Source organism: Zonotrichia leucophrys, chromosome 2 (genome assembly GCF_028769735.1).
Source record: "Zonotrichia leucophrys gambelii isolate GWCS_2022_RI chromosome 2, RI_Zleu_2.0, whole genome shotgun sequence".
In the NCBI taxonomy this organism is placed as follows: Eukaryota; Metazoa; Chordata; class Aves; order Passeriformes; family Passerellidae; genus Zonotrichia; species Zonotrichia leucophrys.
The window spans coordinates 147,667,585-147,687,667 of NC_088171.1; the positions used below are offsets into that span (position 1 = coordinate 147,667,585).

Genomic DNA, 20,083 nt, shown 5'->3' on the forward strand with positions numbered 1-20,083 from the left:
AAAAACAGTGCAAATTTTCTTTTTACATGCTCAAGGGGGAAGAAGAGAGATTTTTCTCAGTCTCCAGATCCTATTTTAAACTGAAGTTCTCCTTTGAGAGAGGTTGCTGAGTGATTCCAGAATCATAAGCATGACGCTAAAGCAGCCTGACTTGACACTGGTGAGAGCTGCTAATGCTCAGCTGCTCTAGATACCAAGGTCTGCACATGAAAGAAAAGCTTTTGGCATTTAGGATTCAACAGATTACTACAACAAAATACTTTACAGGATTATACGTTGACACGACGGTTATGTTGATGCTAAGGATGTAATCACAAAATTATTTGGCTATCTCAATCAAATGCTGTGTGTTATTTGTTATTCAACAGTCATCAGTAAGAGAATGAGTGCGAGAGACAGACGAATAATTTGTTGCTTGCAACAGTACTGCCAGTTGTGAGACAATAAAACAAGCAATATATTTCCAGTCTATACAATTACAGGCAGATCTTATTCAGAATTTTGTAATTTGGCGATCCAACAGGACTCTAAATCAAACTCCTAACTAATGAGATGTCACAAAACAATCATCAAATGTTGGAACAGCTATTCAGAGTAAAGAAATGAGTAATTAATGCTTTTGAAACATATGAGTAATTAATGCTTTTGTGACACAACTCATCTTGCTAATTGCAGCTCTTGCACAGGAAAACATGTCGATATTCACTTTGCAGCACAGACTTAAAATAAATGTTCTCATAAACTAAAAACAGTCCAGTAACCTTCTGCTTGTTTGTTTTGTCTGCATTGATAATTAATGATTTCCTCCTAGGCTCATTATCCCAAACCTTTCATGTTGTTTAAAAGTGCAAGAATATCAGCCCGAATGTTAATCATAACCAAAATATGTCAAGTGTCATATTTCACCTGATTATATCTCCATTCTTTACTATCATTTCAGCCTGACTGAGCTTGTCAAATGCATCACAAATAAATGCCTAAAAAAGTGATTTGAATTTTTCTCTATAAAGCAAACCAGCTAAACGACTGGTTTCTTGGGTCATTTTCAGTGTGGTTCTCAGAGAAGGGAAAAACAGTGATGAGATGCTTTATAACATTAAAATAGCCATCAAGTCACCTACGTTCCACTTCCAGTGCTGTGAGAACTTCCCCACTTTCCCAGACAATAAGATCTCTAAATAGTTTCCATTATGGACTCTGGAGAAATACAAATATTGTATGTTTCATTCTCTGAAAACATTCTCTTCTCTTGGAAGAGGCCTTGATGGAAGTGTGAAGTGGTCTCCTGACTATTTTCACCTTGCTTAAATTCACTCTCCAGTTCTGCTGCTGACAGAGCTGTGCGCTGGAAGTGGCAAGTTCACACATGAACACCAACCAGCCACTTCAAAATATAAAAGCTTTTGAACAAACAAGGTTAGAAAGTTTTAACTCAGGTTTCTCAGGTACTCATAAATCAGAATAATGTTTCTGACTGCACAATGGAAATCCTTATCTTGTGCATAAAGTTAGGCCTTTGGTAGTAAATATGGCTCCACTGCCAGGCAAAGCACAGGATTCATTTCTGTTTCTCTACCTAGACCAGCAATCAATTTTTCTGGAAGACATTTCTTTATCATTCAAGGAAATAAATCCCACAAACACTGCAACAGGAGAAACAATGGCTGATGCAGCAAAGAATCTTTCTCTTTCATTCTCAGCAAAGGGAGCTGACACCTGCTGGATATTTCACATCCTCAAGGAATTTAGCACCACTAAACCTGCTGCTTTCTGTTGGTGCTGTGTTGCAGAGGCACCAGGCTGCCAAGTTTGCAAACTGGCAGGATAAATCCGTTTTTTTCCTCTGAGGTCTAGTCCTATTACTGCTAATGTCATTGCCTTTGACTTTAATGCCAGGGATGCTTTCCAATAGGTTTGAGCACCCTATCAAATTAGACAGGAATAGAACCAAGCCTTTGCACTAAATACTACATAAAACTCCCTGAATTCCCCAGGGCTTTTGTTTCACTCAGGTGGTGAAAACGCTTTTGCTGAAGGCACTATTTCAGCAATCGAAAGGAAGACAGAAATTAGCTCTGTTCTACCTGATTTCTTTCAGACATTAGGAAGTCCAGTTTTCCACCAGGAAGTCCCAGTTCAATAAAAGTCTTTACCAGCCGCAGATCTGCACTGTTACCTAGGAACAAATGGTATTTTATAAGATGCAATCCAACAGAAAAGTAACCAATATATAGTCAATTTAACACAACAACCTTGACACCATGGAGCTCTTGCTAAGTGCTGCTAAGAACATTATCACACCTCAGGATCATGCATTGAAACAGCAAGAGAGCAGGAATTCCCACAGCCTGCCCAGGTGGGCTGAACCTCACCTGCCTCTGTGGGGACTGCATAAATAGTGGGTTAGAAAGGGCAAAGATCAGGTCTAGAATAAATCTGCCCTCTATTTGCTGAATAATAGCAGAAGTAAGACAAAAAGACAGCAAGCTCAGGTGAGGCCCCCAGGGACACCTCAATACCTGTGCTGGGCTGTAGGGCTGTACCTTCAGATGCAGAGTGGCCCATCTCATGTATTCACAATTAGAGCTGGTGCTCAAATACTATCAGACTCCTAATATTTTGAGAACTGTCTCATTCTGTACTAGGAAATTCCAAAGTCTTCTGAAATTTTTGTGGGTAAAGAAGGTACCACTACCTTATCAGAAGGGCATTCCTGCTACTGAGATACTAAATTGCAAATAGTCCTGGCACAAGCCAGTGTTTGTTTTTCTTTTTTTTTGTTTTTTTAAATATCAGAGCCTCTACCACTTTTTCTCTGTAGTTTCAGTGTTAACATCTACACCTTTCTAATTGATATTGACAATTTGCCAAGAGAAAGTTTACATTTAACATAACTGTTTCCTGCTTAGAAAGCATATACATTAAAGACCCCAAGAACTGCTTCCTCTGCAGTGAAGAATGACTTTTATTCACTCACTTTATAAAGTCAGCCTCTGTCTAATCTATAACAGTATTTTGGGGGTTTAAATAACATTTCTCTCCTGAGGACATGCTGCAAAACAATCAAGCATCTGTGGAAAGACAAGGAGTTACTGCAATGCACTCTGCCTGTTCACAGGAAGACTGATGGGCTTTGGTGTAGATTGCTGTTAAAAAAACCCAAAACAACAAAAACCAAAAAACCAAAACACAACAACCGATAGCAGGACCCCATATATTAGCAGCAATATTTAATATTCTCATGGATTCTTTATTACAACGGACCAAATAGCATAATAAGGAATAAATACCTAGCTAATACAAATACCTAAATTCTCCATTCTTTAATACTTGCTGGACATCTGTCCCTTTTTTGTAATTTACACTGAAATGACTTAAAAATAGCAATTCTTCCTGGCCTTACCATCCAATCCGTGGACACAGACAACCAGGTGAATTCCATCTTCCAAATTTTCTTCCTCTTCCTCTGGTGGAAAATATGGGATATCAGAAGCTAGTACAGATAAGTCACTGTACAGAAATCCTTCAATCTTCATTTCTTTTTTAAATTTTTCTTTGGCCTGATAAAAACTGGAGAATACATTAGTTAATCACAATAGCACTGAGTGGTCAGCAACAAACCTTCAAACTAGAAATGAGGAGGTTCGTCTTTGTGAGAAATTATGTTTTCAACTTTTGAGCAGAGACCTGGATGCAATTCCTTATCTATTAAGACTGAGAGAAGTCAGAATGAAGGGAATAAACTCCATTTCTTTGTAATTTGTCTACATAAAGGGAAAAAATAAGTGCATTTGCAACTCACACTTGCCAAAGGAATGAAAGAGTAGCAAAAAATAATATTCTGGTAGTTCATAAAATGAGACTGAGTTACAGAATTAACAATTTTGCCTCTTAACAATGTCATTGGCCTTATAGGTACTGAAATGCAAAATGTATTTTTCTACCATCAGATGCACTTATAGTCAGGTAGAAGGTCCTTTCACTCTTCCTTATGCCAGAGTTAAGGGATGCACCTCATGTGGTAGATATTTTGGGGTTAATTTGATTTTAGATTCTTTTGAAACAATTTAGTAGAATTTAGAAGAACATCGCAATGCTGAAATAATTAACACCTTTCCTACTAAAGGTCAAAAATTTCACACTCAATTCATCCTGAAGCATTCTGCTGCCTGAAGATGCCAAACTCTTCAACAGCTTTTTTACTCATTAAAACTTATCCAGATAATTTAGGAATTAATAGTCACAATGTACATGTAGAATTAAGTAGAAAATTGGGAAGGACAAGCTTTGGAGATATAACCTTTAAAGCTTGGGGATCTCTTAAGGCAACTTGATATAATCACAGAATCATTGAGATTGGAAAAGACCTCTAAGATACTCAAGTCCAATGATGAGCAATTGCTTACATCAGCCCAACTAATTTTAAGGGGCAGAATAATGAAAAAAATTGCTTTTGGGCTACGAATCTGGAAGCCTTGAATTCATGTGGATGAATACATGCTCAAATGTTGTGTTTCACAATGAGGAAACAAATTCTGTGCTTAGATTTGTCAGGACTTAAGCATGGTGTATAAAACTTCAGGATGCCTTCGAAAGAATAAAAGTAAAGTTGAAAATTAATGTATATGTTGAAAATGTTGTTGAAAATGAATGTACATGCAGACAGCCAACTTTTTGGGCAGCTGAATGGATTGAGAAAATTCAGTGCTACTGTTTTTCATCAGCACAGATGAGACACCAAACTTTACTGGAAAAATATAAAAGTGCTAGTGTGCCAATCTGTGAAATGGGCCCCTGTGACGTCAAGGTCACTATGCAGCACTATTGTGTTGCGCAGTGAAGCAAGAAACAAAGATAATGCCTCTTCTCCAGCTATCCATGGTTCCAATTCCCTTGTTTTCCAGTTTGAGAAGGTGAAGTTGAGACATATCAGCCAATCTGAATTCCCCATTTCATAATTTAGCTACCAAATGGAATTATTAAAGCAGAGGAGTAAGACAGTCTGTGGCACTGCCACAGTGAAATGACTATCAGGGATTGATACTCTGGTGTGGGTAACTTTGATTTAAGGGAGGAGGATCAGCTCTCAAAGATTATTTAGATACCTAAATCCCACTGCTTTCATGAGAATTAAGGACCTGATGTCTCTGGCACTCTCAGTCTCCCTGTGTTTTCATCCTTCCTGTCTATTTGTATTATTCATTCTATATGAACCATTTGTCTGTTTGGATTATTTATACTGAACTTCCTCAGGCAACTGTCTCAAATGCAAGATTCCTGTATGCCTAGTGCAGTAGGGTCCTGAACTGTGTCAGGTTCTCTCAGCACTACAGCTACATTAATGAAGTAATTATTCTTACTTCAGCATCCTTTCGTTGGTCTCTTCGTCCATCTCATCCGAATTAGGACAGACGACTCCGAAGGAGCCCAGCGGCTGGCGCGTGATGGGGAACGCGGCCTGCTTTGCCGAGGAGCCCGCCATGGCAGGGGTCTCTTTGAGCACGGAAGAAAAGGGAAGACAGGTGGCTGTGCAAGAGATGGACATGTTAACCACATCAGCAGCCTTTCTGCTTTCCAGGGCCACTCCCTCTGTGGTGGCCAAAGGAAACCCGGTGCCGTTCGCTACAAATTTATTCTCTTGGCTGTTGGGCTCCTGAGGACGTTCAGCCTGGTGGGCCCCTGATGCAGGGTCTGCTGAGGCAGGTGAGTCATTGAGCTCAATTTCTTGCAAGCCCTGCATTTCTGCACACTCTGCTGGGCTCCCATCAGCGAGGGAGCTGCCACGTTCTCCTCCCAGTGAGCCAAATTCAGTGGAAGTGTCTGAAGGAGCTGTAACAGGATAGCAAAAATCGGGTACCACTTTTATGCTTTGTGAAAAACTCTCCTCTCCTGAAATTCTACTATTGGAAGAGCCCTGTTGTACTTTTAAACTGTCCGGCTTAAGTTTATCCTTTGGATCCTCAATGCCTGTGTCAACCTTATCTATATTTTTGTCCAAGTAATTACAAGCCCTTGGTGTTTTTAAGCTGCACTCACCATTGCTCTCCAGTGACAGGCACTCAGAGACATTAACTTGGAGCTGCTTCGGACAGCTGGGTGGTCTTGTATTTTCCAAACTACAGCAAGTCTCTGGAAAACCTTTCTCTTCATTCCCTTGTAACTCAGTGTTACTGCTACTGTGTTTGAGGAGGGGATTGGCATGTCTTCTGTGTTCTATTTGTCCACTTTCAGTGGTCATTTGACACTCAGAAAAGTCCATGATTATTTTTCCATCTTTATCGTCTGTTTCCATGCAGCTTCTTAAGTTGTGATCTGAATCTCCTGAGGTGGCTTTGCTGTGTTTTGATATATCCACCTCCTCCGGGGGCTCCTCTGGGCTGCTGATCTGGGGGGCAGAGACAGATTTGGTCAGCTTGGTAAGCTCCACTTCCCTCTCCTCTTCCTCAAAGGGCAAAGAGCTGATGGATGTGAGCGATGCCTGGATACCGCTGGGCAAGCTGGTGTTGCTTTCCGTGTGGCCACCCTCCAGGGAGTTGCGGTGGATGGCGTGCCTCCGGACCAGGTGGTGCAGGATCTCTCGGTCACTGGGCAGCTCCAGGGCCCGGCTGCGAGCATCAGACCATGCCACTGAGCTGGGCTCACTCTCAATGCCTGAATCAGATATTATAGAGGAGGATCTTTTTATGACCCCTGACATCAGGGTGAATTCTTCGCTCTCCTCACTTCGTGGCTCCTTTGTGGCTGATTTCACTTCACAGCTGTGGGAAGGCAAAGCTTTCAAAACAGGGAGATGAGCCTTGGTGTCTGGATCCTCTGGTTTTCCAAGACTGGTCAATTCATTCAGTGCAAGCTCAGATGAAGTGAAATTAGTTTTAGGATGACCAAATTCATCTAGTTCATGTATTTCAGTGCTGTCTTCCAAGCCATCAGTTCCACATGCTCCACACTCATGCTGAGCACTGACAATAAGTGTGGGCTCATGTTTGTGAGAGTCCTTATTGCTGGTTTCCATGTCTACACAGGTAACATCTGCCCCAAGTCTATTACCTTTTAATAAAACTTCCTCGGATGTTTTAAGGTCTTCTGACATGTGTTCTGTGTTGCCTGGCTCTGAGTCAGAAATAGTTTCCTCTCTTGAAACAAAAATATTTTCAGATTTCCTTTGGCCTTCTTTGTTTATTGTACATACCTGAGATGTGGGGTGCTGGTTTAAACCCTTAGCAGCAGCTTCAGTGCTGCTGTGTAAGCATGAGGGATTCCTGCTTATCCTGTCTGTGTGTATTACAGGAGTGTCTTTGTTAAAGTCTCCTTTCATTACTGCAGTGGCATCATCTGATGCACAGTCTTCATTTTCCAGTTTTACATCCACTTGAGTATTTGCAGGAACCTCAAAATCTGGGAAAACTTCCAAATTCTGATCTAAAGAAAGAAAAGAAAGAAAGTATTACCTGTAAGAACACAATAAATCATCCCAAAGAATTGGGAGATTTTGAAAACAGATTTTAAACTCTAAAATATTATTCTATAATTTTACATTATAAAAATTATACATACATTAAAGGCATATTACAAATGCGCATGCCAGAGTGCATTTAAGAATTGCTCTCACTGAACAACTATAGATAGGCAAAAGAAGAAAATATTAATAAAATGCACTTTCCTCAGTATAGCTGTACTTATAATGTTTGTTTTAAGAGTGTAGGTAAGCAAAACAAAGTGGACATTTCTTTGTATTCCTGGTGTCATTCAATATTTTTCATAGTATAGCTCCTACTTTGAATCAGTTTAATACTCAGTTTAATAATTTAAATATCTTTAATGAGCATTGTCACAATATAGGCAGTAGAAAAACTGTGGAAGAGTGAAGATTTTGTACCACAGACTAGATTCACTAGACTATGGACACCCATAGTATTAATACATATATATTGCTTCCTTTTGTGTGAGTGAAAAGAAAAAAGGTAGTAAGGACTATGAGGTTTTTCTAAATAACTATTGGACTAAATGATTTCTTAATTAAAAATTTTATTTGAATACTCAAAGGGCAAAGTATTTTTTGGAAGGCAATGCTGCCTTTCAGGGGTGTGGGGCTTTACACTGTAATTCTGGGGCTTTGTTCTGAGATTTCTTACCACTAGATGTCATAGTGGGGATATCAGTCTAGTGTTTTTCCTTTAAATTAGTACTATAGCAAAACTCCAAAAGATCTGATTTTCTTTCTAGATTTTTCTTCCAGCTCTTTTTTAAGGAAAGCTTAATTTCAAGATGAAAAATGTGAAGGAAATACTCTGCTGTTAGGGAAAATACTAAAATTTAGCTGCATTATTTAGAGGGTCACACTCTTCTCCAAGTTCATAAGCCCAAGAGATGTGAGATCCCTTATCCAGAGCTGGGGAAGTATCTCCCTCAGCTCAAGCTGCCTCATGAAGCTGTGCCCTGTGGAGTTTCACTCACCTTTGCAAGGCATGTCTGTGTACCTATCTTCAAAGATAACTGGGAGTGTGTTCCAGTCCCCGTCGATGTCCAGGCATTCCGCCGGCAGCGGGGGCATGCTGGTGAAATAATCCGAATTACGAATTTCTGTAGAAATCTGTGCGTGGCTCTGGATCCTGGCAGCAAAATACAAAACAAATTGAGTGCATGAGTGGCTGCTGTGCTAATCTGTGCTGTTTCTACTGCGCTGTTTCTACTGTGCTGTTTCTCCATTAGTCCTGCAGGCCCAGATATTCAGGCTGAGGACAGAGTCAATGTGTTTAAAGAGAAGCAGTACTGCATGATGGGGGTGCCCAGAATTCTTAGAAGGTTTCCATCTCTCAGTTAAGAGATATCTACAACTGGTTCAATCCCTTCCTGAAAAATCTCAGTGGTTTTGAAATTATTCCAGATCCCACTGTCATAGGCTCCTGCTAGCTGCCATAACCCATTGCTGTCCTCCCCAGAGTCTCAGCTGCTGGCTGGGGCTGGATCCCTCAGCTGGTTTCTGGTCAGGAAATGAGGTCTGTCACTCTGGCTGTGGTCAGGGTTTCAAAACCCAGATGCAGGAAGCAATAATCCAAAATCTGGTTGAGCAGTACAGGGAGGAACAAAGCCAAGAAGGATGCCTGGCAAGTCCTCTGTCTCACTTCTATCAGACCTCAGAGCACTCACAGAGAGCTGTCTCACACATGCACCAATCTGGAAGAGCTAAGGCAATTACTCAGCCACTGTCTCTTGTCAGAGTCACAGAATCATAGAAGGGTTTAGGGTTGAAAAGATCTAATCTTGTTATTTAGTTCTATCCCCCTTGGATGGGTAGGGGGACCTTCCACCAGACCAGTTTGCTCAACCTGGCCTTGAACAATTCCAGGGATGGGGCAGCAACAGAGTTTCTGAATAAACCATTCCAGTGCCCCATGACCTTCACAGTAAAGAATTTATACCTGATCTAAACCTACTCTCTTTCAGCTAGAAGCCAATTCCCCTTGTCCTATTGCTATGTGTCATTGTAAAAAGTCTCTCTCTGGCTTTTTTGTAGCCTGCAATCTGTTTTCATCATTTAGCTTTTCAAAATGTTAACTGGCTCTCCTCAGTGAATGTGACACTAAACTGGCAGGTGAATATGCGTTTGACTATAAAAAAAAAATCAATACAATAACTTTTATTTCTGATGGGCCTTCCTACTTAAATATCTGTCTCTAAAAATATGGAAAACATGAAATACAGAGAGTAAGGCAAAAAGATTTTCATTGATGGTCAGCTGAAAGCAAATCTGTTCTTCATCCTAAAGCCATTATCCCTTGTCTGATTATTACCTATCCCTTGGAAAAAGATGAATAATTGATATTGAAGTGAGCAAGGAGAAATGTTTTTGTCTGTAAAATCTGAGGATTTGTGACCTCCTAGAGGCCTCCACCCTGTGCCACACTCAGCCTACTGGGAATGGTATATCCTCTTCTGCCTAAGCAGTCAAATGCTGTCAGGGGCAGATGTGCACAGCTTCACACAAACCCAAATCAGCTCCTGTCTGGTAAGAAGGAAAATAAAATGGGGAGAGAGAAGGTACTGCTTGAGGTGGTTGTACAAAACCTGGTACACTGGGCACTGATCTGAGCTGGTGACCTAGTGAACCCAACCAATAATCCCTACCCAATATCAATAATACTCTGACAGCCAAGAAGCTGTTTTTCCATTTACATAATCTAGCATATTCAGGGAGAAAACTTGGCTCTACCATGCAGCCTGTATAGACCAAATTTTCTGCACAGAACAATTAATAATTTTTTTACTTTATTTCTTTTTCTTTCTTTTTTTCTTTTTTAATTACCCTTCTTGATAACCCCTGAGAAAAATATGATATTTATCTGTATGAAATGGGCTACTCCTGTGACCCCATGGAGAAATAGAAGCACTTCATGCAATTAGGCTTTCCCCAGTGCAGAATTATGTTTGTTTGAATGGGGCCATGAGTGTGTGTGTCCTCACCCCAGGATATTGACATGGGGTTTTCCTTGTACTCAGTTCCCTAAAATCCTGACATGGGAGAACCAAATGAACACAGCTGGGACCCTGCAGCTATGGTGCTGCTCTAATTTGCCAGAACAAGGCAGCCTTGTAGAGCCCATCCACTAATGAAGTCAGGGCCCTTTCCATCAACACTGAATCAGCCTTAATGTCCCCAATGACAGCTCTGAGAAAAGCAATTTTCCCCTCTGCACTAGGTCAGAGGCAAATGTCTCACTTAAAAATCATCATTGTGACAGGACCTGATGTCATGGCCTTTCAGCCCCTTCTAAAGGATGGGTTTCACACTGGTAATGTTGTGATCTGCCCACGGTGACAAATAGTCTGGATAACCTTCTTTTCTCCGAAATTCAAATCTGAGCATCCTTTTTTGAACTCTGCTTTCAGGGGTCAGGTCCTGAGCATCATCCAAGTCCTCCACTTGGGTTCATGGGCTAAAACCAAGGGCAGGATTTGCCTTGGCATAATTTTAAGACTGGTTTCTCACACTTCACAATTTGATTACAAGCAGGAATTGTCCAGCAGAAAGAAATACTTACCTTGGAATGGCTTGGGGATGGTAAAAAGCAAATATGTAAGTGTTAAGATTTGTTGCTTTTCAACAATTATTTTCCATTAAAAGTACCAGTGCTGGATATAGTGCATTTGATTTAGAAAGATAATGGAAAAATACACACACACACACACACACACACATATATATATATATATAGCTTGAAATTAATTATTTCTTGGGCCAGCCTGATCAGTTACTTAGTTTTGAAACTCATTTCAATGGGTTTACAATATGGAGCTAAAACAGATCCAATGATCTCTCTCAAAACAAATTCCTTCACAATCTACAGAAAAAGATCTTGTTCTTGATTGCAAAATATTTTAAAGTAAATTTTTAATAATTCCAGAGATAGGGGAGTGTTGATGGTTTACTTACAGGCCTTCCTGGAACATGAGCACAGCAGGTTTCTGGTGCTCAGTGTAGAAGAAGGCTTCTGAGAATCTTCTCACCTGAGAGAGAGATGCACAAATTAAACCTAAGATCTGCTGAAAGGTGACAAGTGTCATCAGTCTAAGAGCACAGCACTGACTGCCAGGACCAGATTCATTAGTGCTGACATTAAAAAAGAGTTGAATTCTGTTTCATTTTCCCAGCCCAGCACAAAGCAGCTGTTATTGCAGCATATTTTGCTGCAAGGTAAGACTCCCTCGACAATAAATCAAAGTTTGGTTATCAGCATCTTCTAACTACTTTTCTTAAAGCTGTCAAATTTACCATTTTCACCTGTGTTGTTAAAGTTAGGAAGATTTATTCCTTTCCCACTGTGCAAAAGCAGTGGTGGAGTGATTTATTAAATTAGAAAAATTCATAATTTATCATCTCTTCTATGGGAACATCCACAGTGACTCTCAAAACTACCACAACAGCAAAGGAAGTCTTACATGTCAGTCCAGAGGAGAATGAGCCTTATCACAGTAGAAACATACCTGCCTAGGTCATGATGCTCACAAACTGAGAGCTCTTCAAATCCCTTCATGGGCATTAGATATGTTCAGTGTTGGACAATCAATTACAAAAGAGCCATGGATCTGAAGTGGCAGGCAGAGCACAGAGTGTGAAATAAGCTATTAAAAATTCAGGGCTGTCATCTGCTCTGGAATAAGCTTTGAGTTTAAATGAATCAAGCATAATATGCAATCAAATGTACTGAGCTGTTAAACTGCAGCCCATACATTCCTAATAATAATTGTAAAAGTGACCTCTGTTACAGGGACAGAAAATGGCAGTGGAAAGCATATGCCGGAGCATCTCAGCATTTCCCTAAATCCCAGCTGAACTTCAGCAAATGGCCTTACTAAACAAAGGATGAGCACTCCTTCAAAAAGATTGCATCTTAACAGTAGGACTTTCCATTTAGGGCTCTCAAACCATTCTACAGAGGTGAAAAAGTGTAATTACATACAGTTTATATGGGGAGGAACCAGAGCATGCAAAGTTATGTAATTTGACAAAGGTCAAGCAGACAGCTGGCATCAGTGAAGGCTGGAACCACCCAGGGGCTGAGATTCCCCTTGCTGGAGCTGGGAACACACCAAGTTGGGTTCTTTGACTGAAAACCACCCAGGTCCCCTCAGAGTCAAGGGAGACCTCACAGAATAACCAGAGGAGTTTCAGCACCAGGCACTCAGCCACCTCCACCTGAATTTTATGCCCCATTTTTGTGAGCTCCAGGGGAGATTGTCCTGGTCACTCTGACCTCCACGGACTGACAGGAGCAGAACAAGGGCTGAGGTGTCAATGCCTTCCCTGCACACTCCTCATGCATGCAAGGTGAATCCTGCCCTTTCCTCCACTGTCCCTGCTCTGATGATTAGATCAGACTTTGAGTTCAGCTCAGGTGATGTGCTGAGCTGGTGTCTGGTCAATAACCAAGAACGTCCTGATGGAAGACAGAACACTTGCTGAACTAATCAGATAAGCAGATCTGACAATGTTTGCTAAAATGACAAGTGGTTTTGTGCCTTCTTTATTACCAAGTACAAGAAGCAATTTCAACATCAACAATATTAATATTTTGCTGTGTGCACTTCATTGTGAGAAAGGCAAATAGCTATATATATGTCAGGGAAGAAAACAAATCCATATTCCTTTTGGTAGTTTTGTGAAACCAGTTAAAATGAATTTTTTTTTTGTCACTGTGATGTTTGGGTTTTTTTTTTTTAATCAAATGTTTATGATTTATGGATATAAGGACATATACCCCTTCCCACACATCTGCTGTTCTATGTCTAATCCTGGTGTTCAAAGTTACTCGTTTTATGTAGGATCCTGGGTCACACAAACTCAACCATCTTCAGTCCAGAAACTGAAATCTGTAATTTCAAATCCTGAGTTTCACCTCTTCTTCCCCTCCTCTTCAACTCTTGTTGTGCTCACCCCATATCATGTAAATAATCATAGAGGCAGAATTGGATTGGAAATATACATCCAAATAAATCTCTAATGTTTATCAAGATGTGACCATTACTGGACTTGCTTTTAACTCTTTAAGATTACCCTTAGCATGTGATGTTCCTGAGTCAGATAAGCTGTGACTTCTGGATGGAGCGTGGCCACCTCTAGGAACTGGGTCCACAGGGCCAGGAGGTGAGAGCAAAGCCAGGCAAGGTCCTTGCTTATCTTCTCTGCTATGTTCTCTGGATTGCTCAGCAGCTGAAGGACAGAAAGGAAATTATGAGATCAAAGATGTTATGGAAAAGAATCAGTTATTACATCAGATTAAGTCCCTTTAGGAACAACAGCAACAAGAAAAATTTATCTTGATTTAGGGATATTATTACTAAAGCTACCAATTTCAGTTATTTTACCCTAAATACAGCTGGTGAGACATTTTCTTTTTCTCTTTAAAATCACATATTTTAGTGCAAATGGTCTCAGCTACGCTGAGTTAGAGAGCAAGAAGTGGGAACAGATAATTTTTTGCAGACACTTTACTGCAGGTGTAGTAACTAGGGGAAAAAAACCAAAACCAAAGCATGTGGGTTCCAAATTATCCACCAGATGGTGCTGGATGCTCTGAAATAATAAACCATGGCTAGACTGTTAGCAAAGGAGCCCCGTCAGCCATGTCACGTTACAATACAGATGGGTGATTGTGGGGGAACATAACAAGAAACCTCAAATCAAAACACTGTGTCCTCAACACATGATGCAAACAGACATTTCAGAGTGTGCTGTTGCCCATGTCCCTCACTAGGACATTCTGGGTCTCTGTGTGCCCTCAGCTCTGTGCTAAAGCACTGCAAGGAAGTGAAGTCTCTGCACGCCAAAATTCCTCATTTCACAATTTCAGAGAATCATAGAAATGTAGTTTCCAGGTTGGGCTAAAGATCTTCTTCTAACTCCTTGCCATGTGCAGAGACACCTTCCACTATCCCAGGCTGCTCAGAGCCCCATCCAGCCTGGCCTTTAACACTTCCATGGATGGGGCATTCACAGCTTCTCTGCGCAACCTGTGCCTGTGTCTCAGCACTCTCACAATAAAGGATTTCTTCCTTATATCTAATCTAAACCTGCCCTCTGTCAGTTTAACACCATGCCCACTTGTCCTAGCACTACTTATCCTTGTAGAACATCCCTTTCCAGCTTTTCTGTAGCCTTTTTAGGTACTAGAAGGTGTTAAATTCTCTCCCTGGAGTCTTCTCCAGGCTGAACAAACCAAGCTCTCTTAACTTGTCAGCTTGTTAATTTCTTTAATGAGAGACAGACATTGCATTTTACCTCCATGTTATTCACTGGGTTTTTAGTTTTTTTGTTTTGTTTTGTTTTGGTTTTGGTTTTGGCGGGGGGGGGGGTTGGATTTTTGGGTTGTTTTTTTTTTGTGGTTAGGACTGCAGTCTAGCTGAAAGCCTGCCTATTTTTCACATTTTATTATGCAGGTAGTTTCCAGGTTGGTGACACTGCAAACTACGCCATGATTAAAAACAAATTGTCTGTGTGTGAGAGCAGCAGAGAAAAACTGTGTGTGGATAAAACAGATATTGTCACTGTGTTTACACTGTTTGGATGCTATCCTGTTTTAATGATTTGTCCAAAATGGCACAAGCTCCAGGTTCCATTCTGGTACAAGACAAATCAGGGGGATACTGGGAAACAAAAGATCCTGCTCAAACATTTCCTTGTGCAGAATCAGGGTACTACTTTATTTATGGCATCCAATTTTACAGACTGTATGTCAATGCTAATTTTTTTATTTTTTAAGTCAGTAAGGTGTTTCTTACATCATAAACTGAAATCTCAGTCTTCAAGCAAAATGCATTATTAATGCAAGTCCTCTTAGGAATATGTGTGTGATGGGTATTTGTCTAGTTTACTGATATCAAATGTTTATGGGAAGTGGAGTGGCGAGTGGAAGTGGGAAGGAAGAAGGAAGGAGGAGAAGGGAGGAAGGAAGGAAGAGAAGGAGGAGGAATGGAAGGAGGAAGTGAAGGGAAGGAAGGAAGGAAGGAAGGAAGGAAGGAAGGAAGGAAGGAAGGGGAGGAAGGAAGGAAGGAAGGAAGTGGCGGAAGGAAGGAAGGAAGTGCAAGGAAGGAAGTGGCGGAAGGAAGGGGCGGAAGGAAGGAAGTGGCGAAGGAAGTGGCGAAGGAAGTGCGAAGGAAGGAAGGAAGTGGCGGAAGGAATGGAAGGAAGGAAGTGGCGGAAGGAAGGAAGTGGCGGAAGGAAGTGGCGGAAGGAGGAAGTGGCGGAAGTGGCGGAGAAGTGGCGGAAGGAAGGAAGGAAGTGGCGGAAGGAAGTGGCGGAAGGAAGTGGCGGAAGGAAGGAAGGAAGTGGCGGAAGGAAGGAAGGAAGTGGCGGAAGGGAAGGGAGGGGAAGGGGAAGTGGGGGAAGGAAGTGGCGGAAGGAAGTGGCGGAAGGAAGGAAGGAAGGGAGTGGCGGAAGGAAGGAAGTGGCGGAAGGAAGGAAGGAAGTGGCGGAAGGAAGGAAGTGGCGGAGAGGAAGGAAGTGGCGGAAGGAAGTGGCGGAAGGAAGGAAGTGGCGGAAGGAAGTGGCGGAAGGAAGGAAGGGGAAGGAAGGGGCGGAAGGAAGGAAGTGGCGGAAGGAAGGAAGTGGCGGAAGGAAGGAAGAGGCGGAAGGAAGGAAGTGGCGGAAGGAAGGAAGTGGCGGAAGGAAGGAAGTGGCGGAAGGAAGGAAGGAAGGGAAGGAAGGAAGTGGCGGAAGGAAGGAAGGAAGTGCGAAGGAAGGAAGGAAGGAAGGAGAAGGAAGGAAGGAAGGAAGGAAGGAAGGAAGGAAGGAAGGAAGAAGGAAGGAAGGAAGGAAGGAAGGAAGGAAGGAAGGAAGGAAGGAAGGAAGGAAAGGAAGGAAGGAAGGAAGGAAGGAAGGAAGGAAGGAAGGAAGGAAGGAAGGAAGGAAGGAAGGAAGGAAGGAAGGAGAAGGAAGGAAGGAAGGAAGGAAGGAAGGAAGGAAGGAAGGAAGGAAGGAAGGAAGGAAGGAAGGAAGGAAGGAAGGAAGGAAGGAAGGAAGGAAGGAAGGAAGGAATTTCTAATTGTGTCTTACTACACTGAAAATTAGTCCAAAGGAGACTCTAGACTCTGTTGTCTGTCCTATACCCTTACAAATTCTAAGTCCAGTAGAGATGAGGCAGTAAGTTATGCTTCTCTAAATCAATTTTATGTGAAATCAGATTTCCTTCAAAGTATCCAAGTCAGGACTTAAAACTAATAAATTTGACATTTGAAACAGCTTTAAAACCATGGCTGACAAACCTTAGGTCACAATTTGTAACAGGAATGTAAATGAACTTCTCATTTGGTTTACACTCATCTTTCCTCCATTAATTATTACCAAATTCACTTCCCCAGGGAAGTGGTGGAATCACAAACCCTGGAATTGTTCAAAAAATGAGCAGGTTGCACATTATTTATATGGTTTACTGGGCTTGGTGATATTGAGTCAAAGGATGGACTTGATGACCTTGGAGGTATTTTCCAAACCTAATGATTCTATGATCCTATGATAAATAAAATATATGAAATCTCTGATTTTCCAGTGATCAGCTGGCACTTGCATTTCTTCCTGACATTCTTGATGACTTGTCTTTGTCTCACTTGAAATAAACTTGGCAGGAGCAAGTTCAAGAGTGTAGTGCAGTCACTTCTGTGCCAAAATCACTTTTTTGCTCCCATGATCCTCCAAATACATTTAGGTATTTCTATTTGAAAATATATGGTTGAACAACCTGCCAAAGTACTTTTTCTCCTGTCAGCAGAAAAGCTATAATTGCAACCTACCCCAAATAATTTTTTTGTCATTCTGATACTCAGGGTAGGCTCACTGAAGCATGCTAGAATAACCCAGCTGGTGTCTTGTTAACAGTGACAGGAACACCTTATAAGCAACTAATCAAAGTTATGCAAAATAGTTGGTGGAAGAGAAACAGTAAACAAACTTTCTGATGGCACCAAATTCCCTTTTTTCCTGCTCTGAGTTATTACTGGGCTGTCTCAGTGCACTTGAAAAATGGACTTGCAAAACCTATGGGCGGGTTCTGTAGAAGGAAATACCTGCAGCTCCACACAAAGCTGGGATACTGTCTCTTCCACAGATAGCTCCTCTGGGGAAAAAGCACAAAGAAAGACATCAGGTTTGAGAACAGTGGATGTGAAATATTAATTCTCTGCTGTTTATTCATGAGACAAGTCAGCCATTTGGTATTCTTCCTGATAGACAAGTTTCTGTTTGGGTGTGGGCACTCCACAACCCACTTTGTACTCCTGCAGGTGCAACTTCTGCTGGTGCAATCTGGACCACTAAACCTAAGCAGAAAATGTTAGCATTTTTTGGTGACAAAGACAACAGAATTTGATTCTTTGTTGACTCTGTTTTACTAGGAGTTTGATTTTTAGCCTTTGGTATTTATGGCCAACTGTAGAACTGAATACAGAGTCTGAAGAAATGATGAGCAAGGAATGGTTGTCCCTGGTGTGCTACAGAGGGCTGTGTATCAACAACAAATTCCTGACCAGTAAAATATTGGGCATTTCTGTACTGCCTGTGAAGCTGGAATTACCTCACCACTGCAAGCAGCAGTGTTTTGATTTAGTCCTGAGAGAATCCAGCACAGGGACACTCTGCTTTAAATGCACCACAATCTATCAGGAAAAGGAGAACATCAATCAATTCTCCAGTTTCAGCAGCTTCATTTTGCAATGCGGAACTTTCTAATGGTGTCCGTAAAGAAACAAAGTAAGAACAAAGCAAAACAACTCACAGACCAATGCCCTCCTCAATTCCCAAGTGTCTCTGCTCAGATAGCACTGATAAATGGGAAAGGACAGACCATGATGAGTTGTGCCTTGAAAAGACTCAATCTGAGCTGGTAAAATTTGGAAAAGAACCATTCCCACTTTTAATGTCTAAGGTAAGCTGCTTTCTTTTTATATGTACTACTCAGGAAGCTAGGGAAAAAATAATTAAGAAAATTTGCAGAGATTTATATTCTTTGATTTATCTTAACATTCTGTAAAAACCTATGAGATTATTATGATCAACATAGACGTTACAACTGGATGAGCCATTTACATTCTTCCCCTGCTCAGTGGAGAAATACAGCAAATAGAAGGTGCTGTTTATGCCATCCCAAATTGAAAACACTACCTGTGTCAGATGACATATTTTTAATTGGGTATGTTTCACCCCAATGAATGTACAGAGGCAGATATAACAATTTGATTTATATTCCTTTACTGCATGAATCTTACATGCCATAATTTTACTGACTTGTGCAACAGGTGTCAGAAGATCAGCCTTAAAACCAAATCTTTAGTAGATTTTCAGACTGAATAAAATGATGCAAATAACACCCCTCTCAAGAGGCTAAAAAGGGTATTTGCATTTTGCAAATTTTCATGCGTTACAAGAAGTACCTTTGCAAATGAAGTGCCTGCTTCAGTACCAGAATTCATTTCAAAACCAGGAAAATGTTTTTTAGAACATACATATGTGCTCTGGGGCGGTCATGGAGTTGTGGTCACTCATCCATGCAGAGCTCTGCCATCTCACAACCTCTAACTCTGTCTGGGTGAACCACAAATCCTCTGTTTTCTGCACCTATAACCAAGATCCATGAAGCAGTTTTCTTGCTTGTATTCTGTCTGAGACTCAGAAGCTGCAAATTAAAACGGTGTTCTGTTTTGGTTTTTTTTTTTTTCTCTTGTAGGAGGATTGAGTAACACACTACGTTACCTACCTATGACTTTTAGACTGTCTTGAAGGGAAATATATGTTGAGGGACAAGAGGTGAAGTGGAAAATAGGATCTATCATGTCCACAAGTGTGTGAAGCATAATGCATTGTGTTTGATAGTTCTTATACATACGGACTCTACTGGAAAATTTTACTCCCTTTTAAAACCTGCTGGCCAATGCAATCAAACCTCCTAAATGTAATTATCTCTGCAATGTAACAAAACCCTTAACTTCAAAACCTGAACAGCACAGAAATACAAAAACACAGATATGAAATATTGAGGCACATTCCTTGAATTCTAAGAAACAGGTGAGACAGCAGGATTTGAGTGAGATGACTGAGCCTCATTTTCATAGGACCTCATGCTGTCATTACAAAGATGACTAAACACAAATTCCAGAGCTCCATCCTGTAAATCCAGCCAGCCAACACATGCCTATTAGACCTTACAGGCCTTACTAGTTAAAAAACCCTCTGCCAAAAAAATAGAAAATATATTAAACAATTGAATTAAGAAGAAAATCACAATAATTTTGATGAGCAAGTGGTAATTGACAGTGGAGAAATATATTGAGAATTACAAAGAAGGGAGTGTAACTTAAATCCACTTGTGTAACCTTTCAGGTTTTTTTTTTCAATTATTAAAAAAAGTTTTCTCAAGGGAAAAGATATGTTAAGAGTCTTCCCAAGATTTCATGGCCATACAAAACTAGAAGTTACACTTTTCAAAATGCAACTGAGGCCAAAAATCACCAAAAGGCAAATATTCTGAACTGTATCAAAATATTTTATTCATCTACACATCAGCCATAACCTATGAAAGGATATACACCATTTGAGGAG

General features: G+C 40.9%; 1 protein-coding gene across 4 annotated transcripts in view; it reads right to left on the reverse strand.

Annotated features, from left to right (window-relative positions):
• FAM135B (family with sequence similarity 135 member B) overlaps nt 1-20,083 on the reverse strand; it is a 205,570-nt gene that overhangs the window by 17,289 nt on the left and 168,198 nt on the right. For 2 of the 4 annotated variants that reach the window (XM_064706720.1, XM_064706721.1), the window contains exons 9-15: nt 17,557-17,606; nt 13,553-13,708; nt 11,432-11,505; nt 8,455-8,609; nt 5,361-7,419; nt 3,404-3,570; nt 2,085-2,176 (exon numbers count right to left, since the gene is read on the reverse strand). In XM_064706720.1, coding sequence (XP_064562790.1) covers nt 2,085-2,176; nt 3,404-3,570; nt 5,361-7,419; nt 8,455-8,609; nt 11,432-11,505; nt 13,553-13,708; nt 17,557-17,606 — 2,753 coding nt within the window. The remainder of the gene's footprint in view (nt 1-2,084; nt 2,177-3,403; nt 3,571-5,360; nt 7,420-8,454; nt 8,610-11,431; nt 11,506-13,552; nt 13,709-17,556; nt 17,607-20,083) is intronic. The other 2 variants (XM_064706723.1, XM_064706724.1) reach the window with 2 other exon arrangements.